The 21559-nt window shown below is 51.6% G+C and overlaps 1 protein-coding gene across 3 annotated transcripts; it reads left to right on the top strand.

The window, feature by feature from the left end:
- Window positions 1-363: 363 nt before the first annotated feature.
- PPP2R4 (protein phosphatase 2A activator, regulatory subunit 4) lies at window positions 364-21370 on the top strand. 3 transcript variants are annotated; one of them, XM_009998903.1, is made up of 10 exons: window positions 364-461; window positions 1743-1829; window positions 6979-7104; window positions 7859-7976; window positions 9487-9586; window positions 10719-10843; window positions 11351-11451; window positions 15812-15919; window positions 20867-20969; window positions 21301-21370. In XM_009998903.1, exons 1-9 carry the CDS (start codon window positions 402-404, stop codon window positions 20939-20941), a joined length of 900 nt encoding a protein of 299 aa, XP_009997205.1. In that variant the 5' UTR covers window positions 364-401; the 3' UTR covers window positions 20942-20969; window positions 21301-21370. The 3 variants fall into 3 exon arrangements, with proteins under 3 accessions (XP_009997205.1, XP_009997206.1, XP_009997207.1); XM_009998904.1 differs by lacking the exons at window positions 1743-1829; window positions 21301-21370 and having other exon boundaries at window positions 384-461; window positions 20867-21195; XM_009998905.1 differs by lacking the exons at window positions 6979-7104; window positions 21301-21370 and having other exon boundaries at window positions 384-461; window positions 20867-21195.
- Window positions 21371-21559: the final 189 nt, after the last annotated feature.

Here is a 21559-nt window from a genome sequence, read left to right as displayed (position 1 = left end):
CACAGTAAGTTTGTTAGGAGAGCTTCATCCTTCAGCACCACCTGAGCTTTGTCTTCACCAGACAGTCGTAGTTAAACGAACTGGACATTGTTTTAGTTCCTCCACCAACCTCTCTGAATGGGAAATACATCTTTAGTAGTGAAAGCAGACATAATGCCACTTTCTGAAGCCCTGCAGCGTCCTTAGAGTCTGTTATCCTGGGCTTTGAGGGGATATTGTTTGGTGAGACAACATGCAAGGTGGGTGGTCATGTTTGCTTCCCTCTCCTGAGACACGAATGTTGTTTTCTAACAAAAAAGGAAGGTAGAGGATTTCTTCTTCTCCACTGTCTCTATTTTACCTCTTCTTTCCATCTCCCAGGCACCTCTGAGGAGGTGGCTCCTCCCCTCCAGCAGAGCTTCATGATCCCCAAAAAGGAGATAAACATGGTTTCCGACATGGCCAAGTGGAAACGCTCTCAGGTACAGCTCTGGGGTGAGGGGACACTGGGAAGTGCTTGTTGTGCTTCAGTGGCAGCCAGGTCTGGTGTGGGAACAACCACGAGGTAAAGCAGGTTTGGGCAAGTAATGGGAAATTCATTGATTTGTGTTTTAAAGCAGAAGAGTCTCTGCCTGCTTGTAGGAAAATGACTTGGCTGTGAGGTGTGGAGTCTGGCAACCAAGTGCTGTGACAGAGGAGTGAGCCAGGGAGAGCCCAGTGGTTCAGGGAGACCAGAGATACTTAAAAATCATTACTGCTCCCTCTTAACAATCTAGACAAAGAGCTGGTAACTCTTTAATCCCATCCAGCCTGGGTTTATCCAGCGCTGTTTGAACTCAGCTTAAGCAGGGTCCTGCTGCCAGGCCTTCCTGTAGCACCTGGCTGGGTTGGTTCCTGGGACCTTCCCACCTTCCAGTGCTGGAAGGGGCTCTAGAACCCAGGCTTTCAATTTCCTGAGTCGTTTTTATTTACAGAATGTGTGGAACTGGTGGAACAGGCAGGTTTTGCATTTGAGAGATTGATGTGTTGGCCCAGATGTGTCACACTTCTTAGGAGCAAGTTCTGGCTAGATGACTGATTTGTGACATCTTAAGAGAAGCCTAAATTGCAGCCAGGTCTCAAGCAGACCTCTTGGTGCTGCTTCCTTTGTTAAGACTCCTGGGTTTAAGGACTTACTCCTGGTCAGGATTTCTGTGCAAAAGAGGCCAAGGAGGAAGAGGAGGCAGCATGCTGGTCTGGTGTTTCAGAGACTTAGAGCTGTGGTGCTGTAGTGGGTATGATGCTTAAAAAACAGCAGATATAAAGGGAAGAGGTGAGGAGCCTGGGGTCTCCCACCTCTGCATCATGCATGGGGGTGGGAGAAGAGAAAAAGGAGGAAAGTGGAAGACAGCAGTGCAGGTCTGGGAGGAGCAGTGCTGAGCAGGGTGTCCAGGCACAGCTGAAACTCTGCATAGTTGAGGAGTTTGAATTTGACCTGATAGGAGGCAGGGAGCTGAGGGGAGGATTTCGGGGGCAGTGCAAGCTCTTTTAGGATTCTCCTCAGTAATTTTTACAGGGATTCTAGTGCAATCACCCCCTGCCTCAGAGGTCTGCCAAAACCAGCAGTAGCCTCTCAGCAAGCCCTGCAGCCTGGGTGTCTCTGAGAAAGCAGATTTTGTGTTAGGAAAGGTTCCCTTGGTGTGCAGGGATGCTCCTGGGCTCTGCTGCTGCTTCCAACAGTCTGGGTATTTGCTGATGTCCTGCTCTCTTGGGTGTTTTTGCAGGCATATGCAGATTACATGGGCTTCATCCTCACCCTGAATGAAGGTGTCAGGGGCAAGAAGCTGACGTGTGAATACAAAGTTTCAGAGGTAGGAGAAGAGTTTGGATCCTCATATTTCTCCTTTTATGCCTTTTTTTTTTTCCCCCCCCCCATCTATACAGAATATTTCCTAGGTGAGGGGTGTGTTGGGAGCTTCTCTGGGAGCCAGGGAGGATAAATGTGGTTGGGTTGTGCTGGGGGGATGCAAATGTCAGCCTGCAATCCTGCCCTCAGGATGCAGAGGCCCCGTGGGTGCTCTCTGGGTGGGAAATCAAGCAAGTTTCAAGTGGGTAGAAGCTAGTATTGAGAAGGAGGATGCAGAAGAGATACATTTTAACCTTGTTACCCAGCTCTCTCTGCTCCTTTAGCCAGTTTTAATGCCTGTGAACCTTATCAGGGCACAGCAGGATCATTGGGAGCCAGAGGGGAAGGGCAGGCACCCTCAGTGGTGTGACTGCCTGGGCTCAGCCATGCTCAGAGATGGCCTGAGGTCCCTCTGGGTGCTGCTGTGACCTGCAGAGCATATGTTGGCCACCAGCTTCACTGGATCCCATTGCCTTCTTCTGCATTGCCATGAGGACATCCCAAAACAGCATGTCCAAAGAAGGTCAATGAAGCTGATGATGGGTTTGGAGTTTGTCTTACTGACCTGACAGAGCTGTGGTTGTTTAGCCTGGAGAAAAGGAGGCTGAGGGGAGACCTGCCTTAAAGGAGGTTGTAAAGAGGTGGGGATCAGGCTGTTCAATGAAGTTACAAGTGATAGGATGAGAGGTGATGGCCTCAAGTTGTGCCAGGGGAGGTTTAGATTGGATGTTAGGAAGAGTTTCTTCATCAAAAGGGTTATCATGCACTGGGACAGGCTGCCCAGGGCAGAGATGGAGTTGCCATCCCTGGAGGTATTTAAGAGTCTTATAGAAATAGTACTGAGGGATATGGTTTAGTTAAGGGCTTGTCAGTGTTGAGTTCATGGCTCAACTCTGAACTTGAAGGTGTTTTCCAACCAAGGTGATTCTGTGGTTCTGTTATTTTTCCTGCTCAAACTTACCACAGTTCTGTGAGAAAGCTGGGAATAGTCTAAAAAGATCTGGGCAGAATGGGAAGCAGACTGAGCTCTGTGTGTTTATAGCTTCATTCTGGTGTGGGAAGGCAGCTTGTAATGATCTTTAACCTAGTCATTTATGTTTAAAGCAGGCATGTTAAGGCCAGCCTCCCCTTCTAGGAGGCAGTGTGTGAATGAGAAACTTGCTTGTAGTTCATGGGGGGTTCTGGGGATAATGAGTCCCTCCCCAACAGGCTTTGTGACCACCTTTTGTTCCTTCATTACAGTAGAAACTACTGTCAAATGCTGTTCTTGCTTTCCACTGTTTGCTTTTCACCTTTGAGTTTTGTCTTTGTAGTGATCTTGTGCATTCCCAACCATTCACAGAGCAGTTCTAGGGAAACAAAGCATTAAAAATTAGAAAAACAAAGGGGGGGGGAGGAGGGGGGGGTTGAAAAACCCTCTTCCCTCAACCCCTTTGAGCTGTCAGCTATCTAAGAAAAGCTGTATCAGGGTTGGGTCTGTGCAGAAGATCCCTTTTGGAGTGAATGTTTTCCATCCGTGTTCCCAGTCCAGGTGACAAATGAGACATGATCCTGACTGCTTGGGAAGGGGCAGGGAACATGTCTCCTTCCCCTTGTGTTGGGGAGAGCAGAAGCCTGTGACTGGAGGCACAGGTGGAGCATCCCCAGGGTTGCCTTGTTGATGAGATTGCCTGTTCACGCGGGTTCGTTTGTAGATCAAACTGCTTATGAGTGCTTTTAAAGGCTCAGCCCCTTGTGGCCTCTGCTTGCATCTCTGCTCTGCTTTCTTCTCCTCTGCTGTACCTGCTGCTGATGTGCTTTTGTGCTGGCCCATCTTCCTCCCTGATCAAATGCTGGGGACGCCTTTCTTTGGCAAATGACCTCCTGGAATCCTTTCTGCTGAATGTGTATCCTCTCCATGACTTACTGGTATTGCTGGAACGTGGGGAAAAAAATTAATATGGTCTGCTCTGCTTTGAAAGAGACAGCTTAATGGTTTCCAGAGCAGTGTGTGTCGATACCAAACTCCACTGGAGTGAGAGCTGGATCCTTTAGGGGCTAAGCCCCCTTTGAGGCTGGCTGAGCTTGCTGTGCTTTTACTGAAAAATTACATGGAGCTGTCTGGGCTTTTGCTGGAGGCATCTGACAAGCAGTGATAGCTGAGCTGTTGTTTAGGACTGGGGTGTAGAGGCAGTGTCTGGCTGTATGACTGATAGGCTGTGACCTGCCTCCTCCTCCTGGAGGGAGAGCTTCTCATGTGGGGATCATGCCGTGGCTGCTGGGGCTGCAGCCTGGAGTGGATTTTGAAAGCTGTGGCTTTGATCAGAGGAGCAGTGCAGCAAGGAGGAAGTTAATTTTGACCATTTGAGGAGCAGACCTTCCCTTCAAAGACCCTGCTGCACTGAGGGAAACCGCATGACCTCTGGTTCCAGCAGGGCAGTGGGGGAAGCAGCAAATGCCCTGATTTTAGCAGCTCTCCCTCTGACAGGACCTGAGGTACCTGCAGGGGCAGGCTTGGTCCCCGTGGCCAGCTTTGGCTGCTGTGATGCCTTCTCAGCACCTCTGCCTGCCTGGTCCCTGCTCTTGAGAGATGCTGACAGGTCTCTGCTCTGTAGGAGGTTCTGTGGTTTGCCTTTGGGACCCGTGGCAGACTCAGGGTCAAGGGGATGCAAAATCAGCACAACGAGAAGAGCAAGGAGAGCTGGGGGGAGGGTTGGGTGGAAAAAAGGCTGCCCTTGCTTTGATCACTGGAAAGGTAAAGCAAAAATAGAGCTTAAAAACCCAGTCAGGCAAAACAAGGCTGCAGTGGTGCTGATGGTTTGATTGCCCTAAGCTCTGCTCTTCTCCTCCTTCTCCCCCACTGAGGTCAGCCCTGGATGCACAAGTTTCCTCTGCTGGACAATGGGAAGCTGCTTCTTTTTGTAACCCCCTTTTGAAAGGGCTTTGAGCCCAAAATGAGCTGCATCTCTTTAATTATTTATTGGTGTGACTGAGCCAGCAGCTGGGTCCTGCTCTCCTGTGTTCAGCTGGGCTGGGCTTTTTAATCCCGTTAAAGCCAGAGTGGGGAAGGGGAGGGTGAGCTCCCCTGCTCCCCAAGGCCTGCAGGCAGAGCTGGGGAGGGGGAAGGAGCTGGTCCTTGCCAGCCATTTATCCAGGCAGCACCAAGTACTGGCTGAGAGGGGTTTGAAATACGGTGGCGGCTCATAATGAGCTGCTGGTGCCGGCAGATAAATCACCAGCACGATTTAATTATTTAATGCAACCCAGTGCTGGGGCCGCTGGTGCTTAATTGGAGGGGAATGCAATGGCCAGGGAGGAGGAGAGCTGAGTTCAAGCCTGGACCAGTGCAGTGGGGAGGCACTGGGTTTCTGCAGGGAGGTGGAGTGGAAGAGGGTGAGCAGCCTTGGTCCATGGGAATCTGGGGCTCTGGCCCATTAGGGGCTCCAGCTTACAGCCTCACCAGAGTGTCTTGTCCCCTGTGTCACTTGGGTCCTTCATGTTCCTGGTGTGCTCAGGTCTTATCCCCTATGCCAGCCTCTAGCCTGGCTCAGTGGCCAAGTGTCAAGGTCCTGTGGATCCCTGCTCTGCCTGATCCCACATTCTGATGGCTGATCCCACCTTGTCCTTGGCTCCTGAGGAGCTGCTGTGTGTGGGAGGTTGTGTCTATCGTGAGACCCTTCCTCCTTGGAGCAGAGGGCATGGGAAGTGATCGCTCTGCCATGCCTGTCCCTCTACCTACCCCCTTCCAGTGGTGCTTCAAGGGCTGGAAACTTGCTGGGCTTGGCTGTTTCCTCGTCCTCCCAGCAGGCAGCATGAAGGATTGAACCACAGCCCAGGAGACCAACCTGCTTCACACGGTCGATGCCTCCAGCAAAGTCAAACCAGCCGCTGCTTCTGCTGTCCTCTTTGTCCCCTTGAAGGAGGAATCCCCTCTCGAGACAGAGGAGTCTACATTGCCTGGGGCCTGGCCAGCTGCTGTGGTGGCTGATGGCTCTCTGGCTGCTTGCAGGGGGGTGAGGAGAATCACAGAGCCTCTGGCAGGCTTGACCAGTTGTCAGCAGAGCCTCTTAAAACTGTTTGGAGCTGCTTAAAGTGCTGCTGCTTGGTGCCGCTTGTCGGGTAGTAGCCATTTCCCAGCTGTGTGGGCAAGGCAAGGAGGAGGCTGTGGGCACTAGCCAGCCCTGGTCCTAACAGTAGAGCTTGAGACACTGTGTTTTATTGCCTGTTTTACCTCTCTTCTTTTCCTTCATGGCCACAGCAATGCCTCCTCCAGTCACTCTCATATGTCCTACATAGGTTCCTCACTTTCTCCTTCGAGCACTAGGTGTAAGAAAGATAGCTCTGTTGTCCTGCTGTTGCATTTGTCATCTCATCAGCTTTGTGTTTCTGTTGAGACATTCCTCTGAGAGCCAAGAGCTTCTCCAGCTTGCTCTGATGAGACCATTGGTGGGCAAACCAGGCTGCCTCTTCCCCTGGGTAGGTTGTATTTTGCTACGGGCACTGGGCATCCCTGGGTTGGAGCTGCTGTAGCAGTCTGGATGGTGTGAGCTTGAAGCAACAGGAAGGCTGAAGGTACATGGGGTGCTGTACAAATGCTGACACCATCACTGCTAATCTGGCTCCTAAGAGACTCTTCAGGACAAAGATTAGAGCCCTTTAGAAGGGTCTTTAAATCACTTCATCAGCCACTGGTGAGGATACTTGTGAGTGCTGTGCTGTATCCTGTGGGGGATGCAGGACCCTCAAGATGCAGAGCCTGAGTTTGGTGTTGAAGATCCCTGAACTGTGTAGCACTTTACTGCTTCTCATCCCTGCATGCCCTACAGCTAGGAGTTTGCTGGAGCTCTTTTCCCAGAGGTTTTAGAGCACACTGCTGTTACAGCACATGAAAGACTGTGTGGGCGACTGGAGAGCCTGCCTCAGGCTGGGCTTTGTACTGGACTGATCTTCTGGGGGAATGGACACTTTTTTCCCCCACCTCTGCATTTTGGGTGGGTTGGCACATCCCTCTTCCACTCTCCACCCTTAGGAAGGATGATACGGGCTTGAATGACTCGAGTCCAGGGCAGAGGGGTTGGAACCTGAGGGACTGCTCTGATTTATGTCACTGTGACCCCTCATCTTTGTCTCTGTAGCCCATTGAAAAGCTGGTGGCTCTTCTGAATACCCTTGACAGATGGATTGATGAAACCCCACCAGTAGATCAACCTTCTCGATTTGGGAACAAAGCCTTCAGGACCTGGTACTCCAAACTAGACCAGGTGAGTGTGTTCTCCATATGCAGTGGTACAGGCAGCCCCTAGAGAAGGGCAGTGTGCCTAGCCAGGACAGCAGGATGGCTCTGTCATGGTGTGGCAGCCAAGCAGCCAACAGAGGAACTGCTCAGATAAGCTGTGCAGGAGCCACCTCTTGATATGCATCACTTAGCCCTGACCTAGTGCTGTCTTCTCTTTTCATGAGAGCATATGGTCAATGTAAATGCTCTTGGCTGGGTCTCCAAATCCTGGATGGTCCATGAGGGCACCCCAAGCCCAGGGAACTCCTTTGCTTTGTAACTGCCCACTGTGTCTGTTAGCTGCTGGGTGACACACAAAATCAGAGGAGGGCTGTGAAGCTACTTGACTTCGTTCTTCTCGGAGCACTTGCCCTGCAGCAAGCTCTGGAGGTGGCACAGGCACAGACCCAGCAGCAATGAGCTTGCAGATGGTCTGCTGCTCTCTCAGGGCTTTTTTCCTGGAGATGACTCAGTGGGTGACTGGGCTGATATACTTGGATGGTGAACCTTTATTTTCCTGCAGGATGCCTATGGCCTGGTTAAGTGTCAGGTCAAGCTCTCCCTGAGATGCTCTATCTCTAGAGATGATCTCTTCAACAGGAGAATGTGCTCCCCTGTCATGCTTGCTCTGGCCACTGCAGCAGTGCAGCCCCCACTCTGCAACAGTGTCTGAGCAGAGGGTGACTCTTTTCTGGGAACTGTGACATCTGTGGTCACTGGAGGATTTCTATGTCTTTCAGGAAGCAGAAAAGTTGGTGGCAGCAGTGATCCCCAAGCATTTGGCTGATGCTGCACCTGAAGTGGCCATGTACCTGAAGGAATCCGTGGGGAATTCTACCCGCATTGACTATGGCACAGGTACTTGGGCATCCCTGCTGGGCTCCCTGGGGCTGTCACCTTTTGGAACCTGCTGCTGCATGGATGCAAATCTGTTATTGCCACTGTTTGTTAGTGCCAGGTTGGTACAAACACCTTCCTTCTAAGGCCTCCTTGCCCTGTGTCCAGTGTGGGCTGTGGCTGAGAGAGCTGGGGCTGGCAGCAGGGCTGGGCTGGAGCTAAGACACCCTTTTCATGTCTCATCCAAGGAGATGTGAACCTAGCTGGGCAAACTGTTCTGGGATAAGCTGTAGGAGCTGCTGAACTGCAGACAGCAATCCTGCTGATCTGCAATAGGCAGCTTAGAGGGATAAAATATAATTGTTTGAGTTGGAACTAGAGTGGGAACCAACTTTGTGTGCAGTGGTAGGTGGCTTGAGGTCTGGTGCTCTGTAGAAGTGGCATCACTGCTTACAGAGGGGTGTTGAAATCTGGAGGTAGAAGCATTTTGCACCTCAGGAGACCTCAAATTGCAGGTTGGAATAACTACACTGGCTTCATTTAGACCTAAATGAAGAATCACCTCCGTGCTCTGCTCCCTTGTCTGGAGGACAGGTGGTGTGCTGAGGACAGTGTCCTCACCCAAAGGCAGGAGAGCAAGACTCTGGGGGTGCAGGGACACACGACTTTGGACCTGGGCAGAGAGGAGGAGGACATGGGTAAGATGAAGAGCTGGAGCTGCGACGCGCCGGCACCAGGGGGAGATGTTGTCTTTGTAAAGGGACCCACTGGCTGGGGTTTTGTCGGCTTAGGGAAGGAAATTCAGCCTGTCCTCCCCTCCTGTGTGTCCCAGGCCAGTGACCCATGTCCTAACACAGTGGCTGGACCATAGGAGCACTTTGTTCCTACACTGGGAGCTGCACTTCTTCATAGCATGGAGCTGCTCATCTTGTACCCTCCCTTCTCCCCTAAAAGACACTGCTCTTGGTTTGCTGGTTGTTTCTTTTCCTGGCTCTTAGCTGGGAGGCCAAGCTGCAGAAGCTTAGCCTGAGATCCCAGTGCTGTGACTGACACAGACTGTTCCCAGCAGTGTCATGGGATCTGCATCATTTTGACACAGATATTTTTGAAGCAGGAGGAAATCTCTTTACTTGCAGCTGTGAGCTTCTCTGGCATCCCTCAAGCAGACAACTCTGTGGTGCTCCACTTCTCCTGCTGTGCCAAGCTCCTGGGAAATGCCCTACCTTACTCCCAGCACATCCAGTGTGGAGCTGTTTTTCCTTAATAAATTCTTGGTTTTTTTCCTCAGAGTTAGTAATCACCTTATGAATGTCTAGAAGACCTACCTTGGGTAGGTGCTGTGTGGGGAGGAAATATTGTCAGCTGTGGCTTTAACAGGATGAGGTAGCACCTTAGGGACAGCTCTCTAGGACTTTTGAAGTGGGGAATGTGGCTGCTGGGTTTTCTGAAGAGCCATCATGGTGCCCACAGAAAGGTTATGTTGGGGACCAGAGACACCAGTGTCACATCTCTTTGTCTCTTTCCACTCCAGGGCATGAAGCTGCATTTGCAGCTTTTCTCTGCTGCCTCTGCAAAATCGGTGTGCTCAGAGTGGATGACCAGATGGCCATTGTCTTTAAGGTGTTCAACAGGTGAGGTAATGGAAGGAGAAGGGCTGGAAGCACTGAGCTGTGTGGGGGCAGGTCCCTGACAATGTCCCCTTCCAGCTGTCTGAGGTGTGTGAGATGTGACTGCCTGTTCTGTACACCAGACTCCTCCTGTAGTCTGGGCTGATTGTGCCCCTTTCTTCCACTCAGCCAGAAATGGTAGGAGGAGCCTCCTCCTGGGCAAATCAAGGCCCTCCTACAAGGACATGGAATTAGATAATGTGGGTGCTGAAGAGCTTGCTGGCCTGGGGAAAAAGGGCACAGTGGGAAAACTGAAGACAAATTCAGGCAAAATTAAAAGGCAGATATACTTTTTAATGAACTGTAGAGTGACCCATTATAACTATCTCTAAGAGAGGTGATGACACCTTATCTGTGAGAGGCTGAGTGTCTTTCTGGCAAGTTATTTTATTTGAGCACAAGTTATTGAGCTCTGCAGAGGTATGTGGGGGAAGCTTTGTGATAGGAATATCTGATCAGAGGATCTAACATTTCCTCTTCAGGCATTAAAAAGAATAATAATCTATGAAGGTCTCTACTGCTCCTCTGGATGTGTTTCCAGCTCAGGAGGTAGAGTTGGTAGTGATGAAACTGATGAAATGGGTGTTTAGAGTCCAGAGATGTAATCCCAGTTGTGTCATTGTTTGGTGGCTTGGAAACTCTTTCCTCCAGTAGTACTTCCAGCTTTAATTTTCCACCTGGAAAATGGAGGTAGCAGTTGCCATAACGTGTAAAGCTTTCTGAGCTCTTTTGGAAGTTGTTGAAGGAGAGCAAAGTGTCAGTGTGGGGCTAGGGAAAGCTCTCCACCAACATAAGACACTGGAGATAACATAAATGCCTGCTGCTTAACTTCTTAGTGAACTTGGTGTAAAAAAAACAAAACCCAAACCAACCAATTTTTAAAAGGTGCTGGGATTTGCTCCTGTAGGTACCATCCCACTGCTTTCTGTGGCAAAGGAGCTGAAGATGTTTTTTATGTACTGTGACATATGTGGAGGTCCTGCTTGCAGGTGATAAAGTTGTGTCCTTCTCCAGACTGGTTGTTCTTGTCCTCCTGTAAGTCAGTGAAGACAGAAGAAGGCCTTGTCTTAACCTTTCCTTCTCTCTTTGGTCTCAGGTACCTCGAAGTGATGCGAAAACTTCAGAAGACCTACAGGATGGAGCCTGCTGGCAGCCAGGGCGTGTGGGGCTTGGATGACTTCCAATTTCTACCTTTCATATGGGGCAGTTCCCAGCTGATAGGTACTAATAAACATTTTGTCCTGTCCCAGCCTGTCTCCTGCCCCATCTGTCCTGGTTGCAAAGATGATGGGGCTTGGGACTGGCTTTTAAATTCATCTATGTCAAATCTGTGTAAAATATAGCAGAAGGGTTTGCTTGGGGCTTGGGTTTTCTTTCTTTTCTTAGCTTTCCAAAGAAAGTTAATTGCTTGAGTTGGTAGGTGGAAGCCTTCCTGGTACAATACATCTATCTCTACTGCAATGACTACAAGCTTTTTAAAAGGAGGGTCTTGGTTTTGGGGGTAGAAAACACGTTTTCTGCTGTGGGGAGTTTACCAGGTGCTCTCACTGCTGAGGCACTGGAGCGGGAGATGAGATGGAAGGGAGCAGCTCCATGCTGACTTCTAAAGAGCTCTGATGGGAGGATTGTGTATCTTCTGGAAGAGGAGCAGGACAAGATGTGATTTAACTTGGTCTCAGAATGGGGGTGCTATACAGGTTACTTCCTGTTGTCTCTTGCTCCTTTCAGACCATCCAAATCTGGAGCCTCGACACTTTGTGGATGAGAAGGTGGTAAATGAAAACCATAAGGACTTCATGTTCCTGGAGTGCATCCTCTTCATTACAGAGGTGAGGACTGGGAGGTTTGTCCCACAGGGAAGTTATCTTGGTCTTAGACACTCAGCTCTGGCTGTGGTTTTGTTCTTCCTCCTTTCTTGTTTTCTCTCATGGAACTGTGAGGATGAACCATTGTTGCATGTCTGAGATGCACTCCTAGAATGAGTGGAAACAGGGGTGTTGAGAGGAAAGTGTAGTTGAGCTGGATGGGGTATGGATTGCAGTTGAAAGGAGCTGTAACAAGAGCAAACAAAGAACCTTGAATCAACACCTGGATCAGTCAGTGGGAACGTGGATGGAGAAGACTGGTGGAAGATGAAGTAGGAGCTGCAAAACAGCTGGACTTGCCAAGATAAGCTCCCTTCTCTCCAGCCCTTGGGTGTTCCTTGGCAGGCCCAGGGTCTCCCCTTGCTTAGGGCAGGCTCCCAAACCTCTGTGTAGCTTGATCTCCAGACTCTACCCAAAGATTTGCCCATTAAATGTGTCTTATTTGCAAATGGTCTAGAGCAGAGGTGGTGCTGAGGTTCACCCAGCAGGCAGTGCTGTCAGGACCATATTTCAGCTCAAGGACTGCAGGGCTGTAGTTGTCTGGGCAGTGTTTCTCACTGAGGGAGCTCGAGGCTTTCTGCCCTCAGTTGCAGGGGGTGGCCTGGCCATGTTTCTGCATTCCCCCTTGCTGTCTAGTCTGAGCAGGGAGAGCAAGAGCCACGTGCTCTGTTGTGGTGAGGGATTTCTTGTCTCTGGCAAGAGAAAGTTGATGGGATTTATTTTGAAGAGCAGAGTTTGGTGCTTCCCCTTTGGCTTATCCCCCCTTCTTGGTTCTCTAACTCAGTGATTAGATGAGAAAGGAGGTTACAGAATATGAGTTTAGCCTTTCATTTAGGAAATTTTGTAGGAGCTTTTGGCCCAAACCCCAGGAAATGCTGTGTCAAATCCTGCTGAATCTAGGAGGGTTTGTTGGTACCCAGCACCTCACAGGATTTAACCCTTAATGCAGAGGTAAATCATGCCATGGGTAGTAAAGAGGTGCTGGAGGAAGAGATCAAGATGAGGACAAGAAGGCAGAAACCAAGACACTCGAAGATTTTTTTCTTGTAATACCCAAATGTTCCATTAGCCTGTTAAAACATAAAAAAACTAAGTGTCTCTTGACATGTGTGTAGAAAATTCTGCAGTGCATAGGTGGCATGTGAAGTTTAAAGTGCACAGCATCATCCTGCATCTTCAGGTCACTCTGCTTTTGCCTGCAGAAAGCTGGCTGCTTAGTAGGCTTTAAGTGATTTCACTTCTTTTTCCACACATTCGTTGAGAATCATGGAATTGGGTGTTGCTGTGGAGTTCCTCAGTGCCACCTGGTGGCAAGGAGCCCTCCTCTCGGGCCCTCCTGGCAAGAGGCACTGAGGGATGGCAACAGCCTGGATTATCAAATGCTTGATATTTTTAATCCAGCTCTATGCAGGCACTGTTTCTGTTTTATAAAGATTTTGCCTTTAAAGTTTTATTTTTCTCTTTCCCAAATGCCTGGGAAGGTTGGTGTTGCCACTAGGTGGGGCTGAGGCAGCCTCCAGTGCCTCCCAGTGCTTTCTCTCCAAAATCAACAACAAAACAAAACAGCAGGAGAAAACATTGGAGGGATTAAAGACTTTAATAAAAGAACGATGTTCTTTTCTTCTGAGCTTGTCAGATGGAAGCAGCTCTCCTTTAAAGGAGTTGAACCTGTAGCAAAGACCCCAACAGTTCCCACAATGGGTCTAGTGTGTCTTACCAAAAAGAGAGCAGGTTTTGTTTCAACAAGCTGTAGCTGAGGTAGGTTGTTGTCTTTCAACCAAGGGAATAATCTCTTGAGCAGATATTTATGTGGGTGACGTTTCAGGGATGTGAATATAAACTGTCATGGTGTTTGCCACATCTATGTTTAAATCTAAGGCTCTTAAAAGTAGCAGCAAGATGATAAACCCTCCGAGGCATCCTCCTTACAGCAGCAGGCTGGTCTGCTCTGGGAAAATCTGCAGGGTGGTTTTTGCACCTGAACGTGTGGTTCTTGAATTAGGGTGAGGTTGATGGAACAGGAGCTATCCCCCTGCTGCCACCTTGCCTGTCAGGGTGTGCTGGGGTGCCCGTGGTACCCAGAGGGGTGAGGATGAGGAGGGTCAGCTACAGTGGGGGCTGTGAGCCCAGGAGTGGCAGGGCTGGGGGGGTTTGTGCAGGAGAGGGGTGCTGGGTACACCCAGGCTGTTGCAGCGGGTCGGTGCCATCACCCCAGATCCTCCTCCGAGGGCCCAGGAGGAATTTCAGCTTCAATCTGGCTTCTAAATCTGGAGGTTTGGGAAGGGAGGGCTCGGGTTTCTGCTGGAAGGGAAGGAGCTGACAGGAAAGCACAGCCTCAGCCATCCCCCTCCCCCCCGGCACTGACAGAGGAACCATTTACAAAAGGCCGATTCTCTTGGGAACCGAGAGGCAGGAACGCCGCGTCTGTGAGTAATTTCCTGCTCAATATGGCTGCTCTGACTCACTCTGTTCCCCTGGGGTCACTGCGGGACTGCAGCACTCACTGCCTCTCGCTTCTCCCCCCACACACAGCTCTCCCTCCTCGCCCTTTGTGGCTGGCAGGAGATGATTTTTGTTGTTGTTGTTGTTCCCCGGTCATTCCTTCCCCAGTTCCAAACCATGGCAAAGCCATCCCTTCCCAGGTACCCTGGGTGAGGAGGGCTGTGGTGGTGGCTGTGCCAGGTGCTCGTGTGAGTGAGGGACCAGTCCATGTTTCCCTCCTCCACACTCTTCTCCATTACACTCTAGCTTGGGAAAGGGGGGGAGAAGCAGAGCACGGGGATGGTGGCTGATTCAAGCTGTGCCCCTGTGGAGGTTGGCAATGCTGGAGGGGAGGTTTGGCATCGGAACACGTGCAAGCAGATCTCCCCTGGGTGGCTGAGCTTTGGGCCCAGCACTGGGCTCCTCAGCAACCCTGCACTTGGTGCCCACCAGTGCCAGGTCCTGGTGCTTCACAACATGCTGGCTCTGCCAGGTAAGATCCTGCTTTGTGCGTCTGTGCCTTCCATCTTGTATCCAAGCGGCTCATCCGTCATCCCCCCCAGCTCACAGGAGCAGCCAAGGAGAAGGGGGATTTGTCTGTGCTCTCCCAGTAGTGGGCAAAGCTACACACCCGTTTCAGTTAGTGCTCCAGCCCTGAGGTCAGCGGGTTGGAAACATGTCCCCAGCCAGTGGGGTTTTTCGGTTCCCCCCACCATTCGCCTCTTTCTTTGCTGTGCCACACAGACCTTGCACAAGGGCAGCAGCAGTTTCCCAGAGCAGATTGATCGGCCTTGCTGGCTCTTACACAAGGCAGAGAGGTGGTTGGGGAGGCTCTTTTCCCACCCTCGCTCCAGGCCTGTGCATGTGTGGAGGGTTAGTTGTTCAAGCCCTGAGTTGAGAACAGGAGTCCAAGAGATTCTTCTCTTCCCCACGCTCCTTTTTAGCGTGAGCTTCAGTCTTGTGGTTTCTGATGTCATGGGAACTTCTCTCAGTCAGAGTGGCTGCCTTGTGTTTCTCCTTCTCCCCGAGGGTCTGTTTTTGTTCATGGAGGAGAAGGAGAGACAACTACCCAGGGAATTAACATGCAACTGTCCCTGATTGCAGCTTCCCCCCTGCCTTCCCTCCTCCAAACCCCTTGCCCAGGGAGGAGAAACACTGGAGTGTAAAGAAAAAAAAAAGAAGAACATAAATTAGAAAAAAAAATAATCTAAAGCATCTGCTGCAAGCTAGGAACTCACAGCTCTGGAGATGGTTTGGAGAGCAGGATTGGAGCATGTCCCCTCTGCTCTTGCCTCCCCCGGAGCCCTGCTCTGCCAGAGGCAGGTGTGGAGTGGGCTGTGGACACCGGAACTGCTGCCAACCTGCCTGCCCTCTGTTCAGGGGAGGCAGTGGCTCTTGTCACTGCTTCTTGTTGTTGATCTGAATGGGGAATGAGTCATTTTCTTGGAAGGCTCATCAGTGCTGCACTGGGAGGTTTCTGGGTAGAATAGGAACAGCGATGAGCCAAGGTCTGCTTAGGGGGAGAGCGGGATTTACGTGGGGCTTTTAAAATGCAATCATTAGAAGGGAGGTGTGTGGAGGGAGGTCTGATTAGGAAAGCGTGGCAGGAAAAGGCTTGGTTTTATCAGGGAAGGGGGGGAGCTGGATTGCCACGGCTTCATGTGATGTGGCTGCAGTGGAGGGAAGGAGGGAGGGAGGGAAGGCGCAGTGAGGTGGCTGGTGCGTGGGTCACAGGGCTTGGTGGGAATGTTTGCTTGGAGAGAGTGTGAGTGTGAGTCACTGCTGGTGCACGAGCTTCCTGGCTGGCCCAGCTCCCTCAGCCCTGCTCTTGGGTCTCTTTCAGATGAAGACAGGCCCCTTTGCTGAGCACTCCAACCAGCTCTGGAACATCAGCGCTGTGCCCTCCTGGTCCAAGGTCAACCAGGGCCTCATCCGCATGTACAAGGCAGAGGTGAGCACTGTGGGCAGGGGATGCTGCCTGGCCCCACACCTCCTCCTTCCCACCTCACTCTGGCTCAGCTCTTCTCTTCTTCTCCTTGGCGTGGGGGCCCTATCACAGCTCGTTGCTCCCCATGTTGAATGTGGCTTGGGACCCCTTGGCAGTTCAGGTGCTGCTGGCTAGAAGGAGGCTCCTGCCTGCCTAGTGTTTGCCCCAAAACCAATCCCATGGCCCAGTGGCCATTTCTTGAATACATTACTTTTGCCATTTCTTGTCTTCCCATAGTGCAAGTTGCAGGTCTCCAAATTAGGGCTGATGTCTTGACCTGCTCGTCCTTCTGGTGCCTCCACTGCTGTTTTACCAGCTGGAAGAGACTTGGTTTAAATTTTCATCCCATGTTTCAAGAGCCCCAGGGCAGGCTAAACACTTCCTACTGACCTCCCCTCACTGCACATCCCATTGGTGCTGGACCAGTGAGGCCACAGCTGCCCCTGGCTGGGCAGCCAAAGCCTGTCCAGGCTCTGCTGGCACTGCCCCAGCAGGTTTTCCTGCCAAACCCCGACCTGGGGGGAGCCAGGCAGTTTTGGCTCTCCCTTATCTCTCCTTCCTGCTCAAGCTAACCCTGAGCTGGAGGAAGCAGGACAGGAACTGCCACATCTGGGTGTCCGGAGGGAACAGCTGACAGGCAGCATCTCTTGCTGGGAAGGATGGGACCATGCTGGGAGTCACCCTGGAGGAGCAAGGGTGGTAGGGCAGGGATGGCACAGCTCCCTGGTGCACCCGGGGAGACCAGTGGTGCTTGAAGGAGTTAATCCCATGGGAAGTGGTCCCTGCTCCAGTCAGCCATGCTCCTGTTGCTGGGTCATGCTGGCAGCTCCGCTCAGGCCCCGCGCACAAAGGGGTTAACTGAGCCGGACTCTGCGCTCCCTCCCCCAGCCCTTCCTCTGCTCTGCACATCCTGTGTTTAGGTTCCAGGCCACATACCTCTCTAATCTGTGAGGTGTCACTCCCAGGCCCTGGCTCCTTCCGCCCCCAGCTCAGTTTTCCTCCCGGCCTCCAAAGAGGAGGAGCAGGGCTGGGGGTCAACCCCCTCTGCTGGCTGCTCCTCGGAGAGGTGCCCCTGGGCTGCCCCTGCTCACAGCTCCATCACGGGGCTGGAGACTCTGCCTGTGGGAAACCCTGAGCTGGAGGCTCTGGTGTGAGAGCTGGGGAGGCTGAAGGGCGGACCCCTGTGCTAAGAATGCTGTTGAAATGGAACATGGGTCCCCTAAAACCTAGAGCCTGAGCTTGGTCATCTGCTGCCTCAACGGCCCTGCCTTGGTCCTTGCTTTCATGGAATCATTTAGGTTGGAAAAGACTTTTAAAATCTTGGAGTTCCTTTGGAGCAGTCCCTTCCCACACTATTTGGGTGTTCCCCTCGCACCTCACATACCCCATGGTATTTGGGTACTCCCACCTGGTGCCTCACATGTGCCACCTCATGCACCATGGACTGCCAGAGGAGCTTGGCAGTGACATGCCCAAGGTGCAATATGCATGTCCACTGATGTCAGGGAGCCACCATGTGCTGGCAGATCTCCCTGGCCTGCTGGGGACACTGGACTCTTCTAGAGAGAGTGGGAGATTCTCTAGCTCTTTTCAGTGCACCCAAGACATGGACTTTTCTGGAGGCCTCAGTCTGTTTTGAATAGCAGATGACATTCTGCATGGAAATGCCAGATCCAGTACTGTTTGGTTTCTAGAAGTATCTAAGATGTAGCTGTGTCAAGAGGAGGAAGCAAAAACTGCTAAGAAGAATAACAACACAGGCTAAGGTGTAGGAAACATTGAGTCAACCAGAGCACTTTAAATTTAGGTTTTTTCCTCAAAGAACATTTGTAGGTCTTAAAGTGCTATTCCTAAGCAAATGGTCCTCATGCAGCAATGACTTCTCTTGGCACTGCATGGAGCCTGTGTTCACCTGAATGGGCAGAGGAGAGGGAGGACTCCCAAGGAGGAGTCTTTACTGGTTCTTGATACCTGCTCTGGGGAGTCTCCCACCTGGCTGCTGGCTCAGCTGGTTCCTGCCTGGCTTGGGAGATGAGCATGGACATGGCAGTGTCTGGAGAGAGCTTTCAGCTATGGTGTGCTTGGCCATGCAGCTTGTACCAACATTTGTAACTAGAGGATCTCTTTGATTGGATTTCTGGGAAGGACATGATGTTCAGGAGGTGCTGAGGCTTCCCCCTTTGAAAATTGAATCCTTCTGGGTGTTTCAGGCTGGGCACCCACAGTCACTGCTGCAGGTCCTGGCTCCCGGAGGAAGTTTCTGCTCAGTGTTCCCAGTTATGTTGCTTTCACCCTCGTGGTCTTTCTCCGATTGGCCACTGCCAACATTAGCAGAGGATAAGTGAGCCAGCAGACCCCAAGTGCTGACATGGATCTTTGTCCAGCTCAAGGTAGGCAGCTTCTGTGGCAGAGCTCAGAGCATGTGACAGTAAAGAGAGGGAAGGTTTGGGGTTGTGCTGTTGCTTTCTGTCTGACTGGCTAAGGTGAGTTCAAGATTTTCTTCCTTTCTTTTTTCCCCCTCCCTTCTCTCTGCCCTTCTGATCACCTGTTGCAATTAGATCAGGTGAAATCAGACACTCAGGTGGAGGCTCCAGCTCCTTAATGGGTCTGGGGTGACTGAAAGTCCTAGGGCCAACTGTAAAGGGGCTTTGAGTGGAGGCAGCAGCAGGGCCAAGGGGTCACTTGCTAGATGCAGACCAGGAGAAACCAAATTCTCACTTGAAACCTGCTCTCCCTTGGCAGGAGCAGGGCAGTCCCCAGACTGGTTCATGTTAAAGGCACTCTGGTTGCTTTGTCTCTGCCTTGTCCCCTCTGTGGGGTGACTTTAGACAGTTGGCAGAAAGCTCAGGGGTGTGTGTGTGGCTGGGAGCTCTAGCCTGGATCAGGCACTCCAGGGTGCTGGCTGCAGGAGCTCTGGATGGGCAGTAGACTGAAGACAGTGTGTCTTCAGCTCTGTGTGTTTATGAAGTCTCAAATGTGTCTATTTATAATATAAATATAATGGGTGAAGACATGTTAGCTTGGAAGAGCAAGGGGTTTTCTTATTCTCTCCATCAAAGGCGAGTGAAGAAGCTGACAGAATAGAGTGTGGTTAAAGCAGCAGCCTTGATGTTTTTCCCCTGAGCCAACTTTTGAGTCTCCTGACCTTTCCTTCTCTGCTGCATTCAGTTGGGAAATACTTTCCATTGTAACTAATCTAGTCTTAGTTCCATCTTTAAAGGTTGGACCCAGAGCATGTGCTTACTCCCCAGTTGAGTCCCAAGCCTGCCCTCAATATGATCAAGAAGAAAAATAAATCTGTCCCCTCTGTTGAGTTAGTGTTGGCTAAGATTCACCCCCAAGTGGTGCAAGGAGGGTCATGTCTTTTGGCAGGTTTAATAATCCAGTCAAATTGTGCTCATCCTGCTGGATAGAGGAGGAAAAGTTTCTCTGCTTCTTTCTTCTTGGGTTGGTGATGTATCAGGTGGAATGGATACCAATTCTTCCCTCTGATGGTAAAGTCTTTTCATCTGGAACCCAAACTAGTCTCATCTTCCATGGGATGTCTTTCAGCTGGTTGGGCTGACATTTCTAGCTGTCAACAGCTCCAATATTAATTTTCCCTGTTCTTCCCTCATGTCACTGCTGTCCAGCACTACTGCTTCTGAGGGGTTGTCTAAGTGGGTGTGCTGGAAGATGGCAGCTCTGAGCATCCCACACATTAGGAAGCTTTGAAGGTGCTGTGCCCAGATGGTCATAGGACCTTGGTGTCTTGCTGTGGAGGCTTGTTTTCTGCAGGGCTGTTATTCCCCAGGAGGGGATAGGGCCCTGCTGCACTTGCACCATCTCCAGACTTGCTTTGGTTCCAGTGTGCTTGCAGTTTACTTCTGCCTGCAGAAACGAGGTGATCACCACCTCACTGGCCATGCCCACAAGCATCCTGGTAAATGAGTCCCTGTTGCATCCTGGTGGGGTGGCCTACAGGCCTTGTCTAGCACAACCTCTCAGAGAGAACGTGGGTGATGTTGGTGTAGATGCAGCTGCTGGGTTGGTGAGCACCTACTGCTGAGGTTTGTGTGTCTGGAGGTCAGTCTGCTCTGTGCTCTCTGAGCTTTGGAAAGCCTAAGTCTGTAGTGGCTCTAAAAAACAGAGCTCTGGGTGGCTCTGGCAGGTGGGTGGCAGAGGTTTGACAGGGTTACTGACCCTCATGCCCTGGTGGGATGGGGAGCAGAAGGGGCGGTGCCCTCACAGTCCAGCTCTCCCTGCACAGAGCCTGGTAGTAGCTGGACAAAGCAGCTCTGAGCTCAGCTTCCTCATAGTGGACATTTATGACTGATCTGTGATCCATGTTCCCTCCAGCCTAACTCTGCAGTTGTGGGTTGGAATTTCAGGGGCAAGGAGTTGTTGGGAATGGGATCCCATCTTGAACTATGGCAGCAAAATCACCAGTGCTTCTCTGTCAAAGACCTGAGGATGCAGAATGCAGTTTGGGCAGTGCCTGGTGGCTGAAAGATGGTGCCTTGAAACTGGAGCATGGGCACCATCCTGGGGAGGGAGAATCTCTTCCCTGGGGAGTTTCTGCACTTCTCAAAGGGTTTGTTGGGTGAAGCTCTTCAAAGAGATCAGCTCGAGCAATGAGAGGTGGTGAGAGGGAAAGCTGCTGACATAAACATGCCTCTTCTGCTCATGCTCCAGGCCTGGATTTCAGCAAGCTCTGCTTGCAGGGAAGGGGATGAGGTTATGAAGTGCCCCTGCCCTGTGGAGCCTGCCAGGAATGTTTGGGGAGCCATGGGACTGATCCCTCTGGCTGCACCTGAGCCGAGTGGCCCCAAGGGCGCTGCCTCCTGACCCCAGAGGCAGGATGTAGCTCTGCTGCCTGTGCAAGGTGGAAACGTCTCCTGAACTCACTCCTCTTTATCTCCTCTCCTGCAGTGCCTGGAGAAGTTTCCTGTGATCCAGCACTTTAAGTTTGGCAGCCTGCTCCCCATCCAGCCCGTGACATCCTAAGGAGGAGGCGGGAGGAGCCGATGCAGCAGCGGAGACGAAGCTTCGAGATCTTCCTCCTCCCCTCACCCCTCCTCTCACCCTGCCCGGCACACACAGCCCATCCATTCCCCCATATCCTCATCGGCAACCACGGATCCAAAGCACTCACCGGCCTTCCATGGGAGGCAGGACCTGGAGTGGCTCCTCCTGCAGGTCCCCAGCACAGGGACGTCTCACCAGTGACCGAGGCCGGGCTGTGCTTCCCGCTCTGCTGCAGCCGCGCTCTGGCCAAGGATGGGTCTGGGTGTGTGGATGGGGTTGAGTAGGGGCAGCAAAGGCCTCTCCTTCCCTTCCCAGGAGGAAGGGGGTGTGGAGGGGAGGAAGGCACGTGTGTGTGTGTGTGTGTGTGTGTGTTGGGTGGTGGTAACTGCAAGTTCCCTTTTGAATTTCATTGGAGTTTCCTGTTGCTGTTTGGTTTGGGAAACCGCTGCAAGAGGTGAGGTGTGAGCCTGCACGTGTCTGCTGCAGCCACCTCTGCCTGCAGAGGGAAGCCTGAAGTGGGAAAAGGAAGTTGTAGGGAAGGTCTGTGAGTTGCTGGAAGCCCAGGGTGCCATCTCTCCCTGTTTCTGGGTAGGGAAA

Source organism: Chaetura pelagica, unplaced genomic scaffold, assembly GCF_000747805.2.
Source record: "Chaetura pelagica isolate M959 unplaced genomic scaffold, ChaPel_1.0 scaffold405, whole genome shotgun sequence".
Lineage (NCBI taxonomy): Eukaryota > Metazoa > Chordata > Aves > Apodiformes > Apodidae > Chaetura > Chaetura pelagica.
This window is presented reverse-complemented; position numbering and strand designations above follow the sequence as displayed.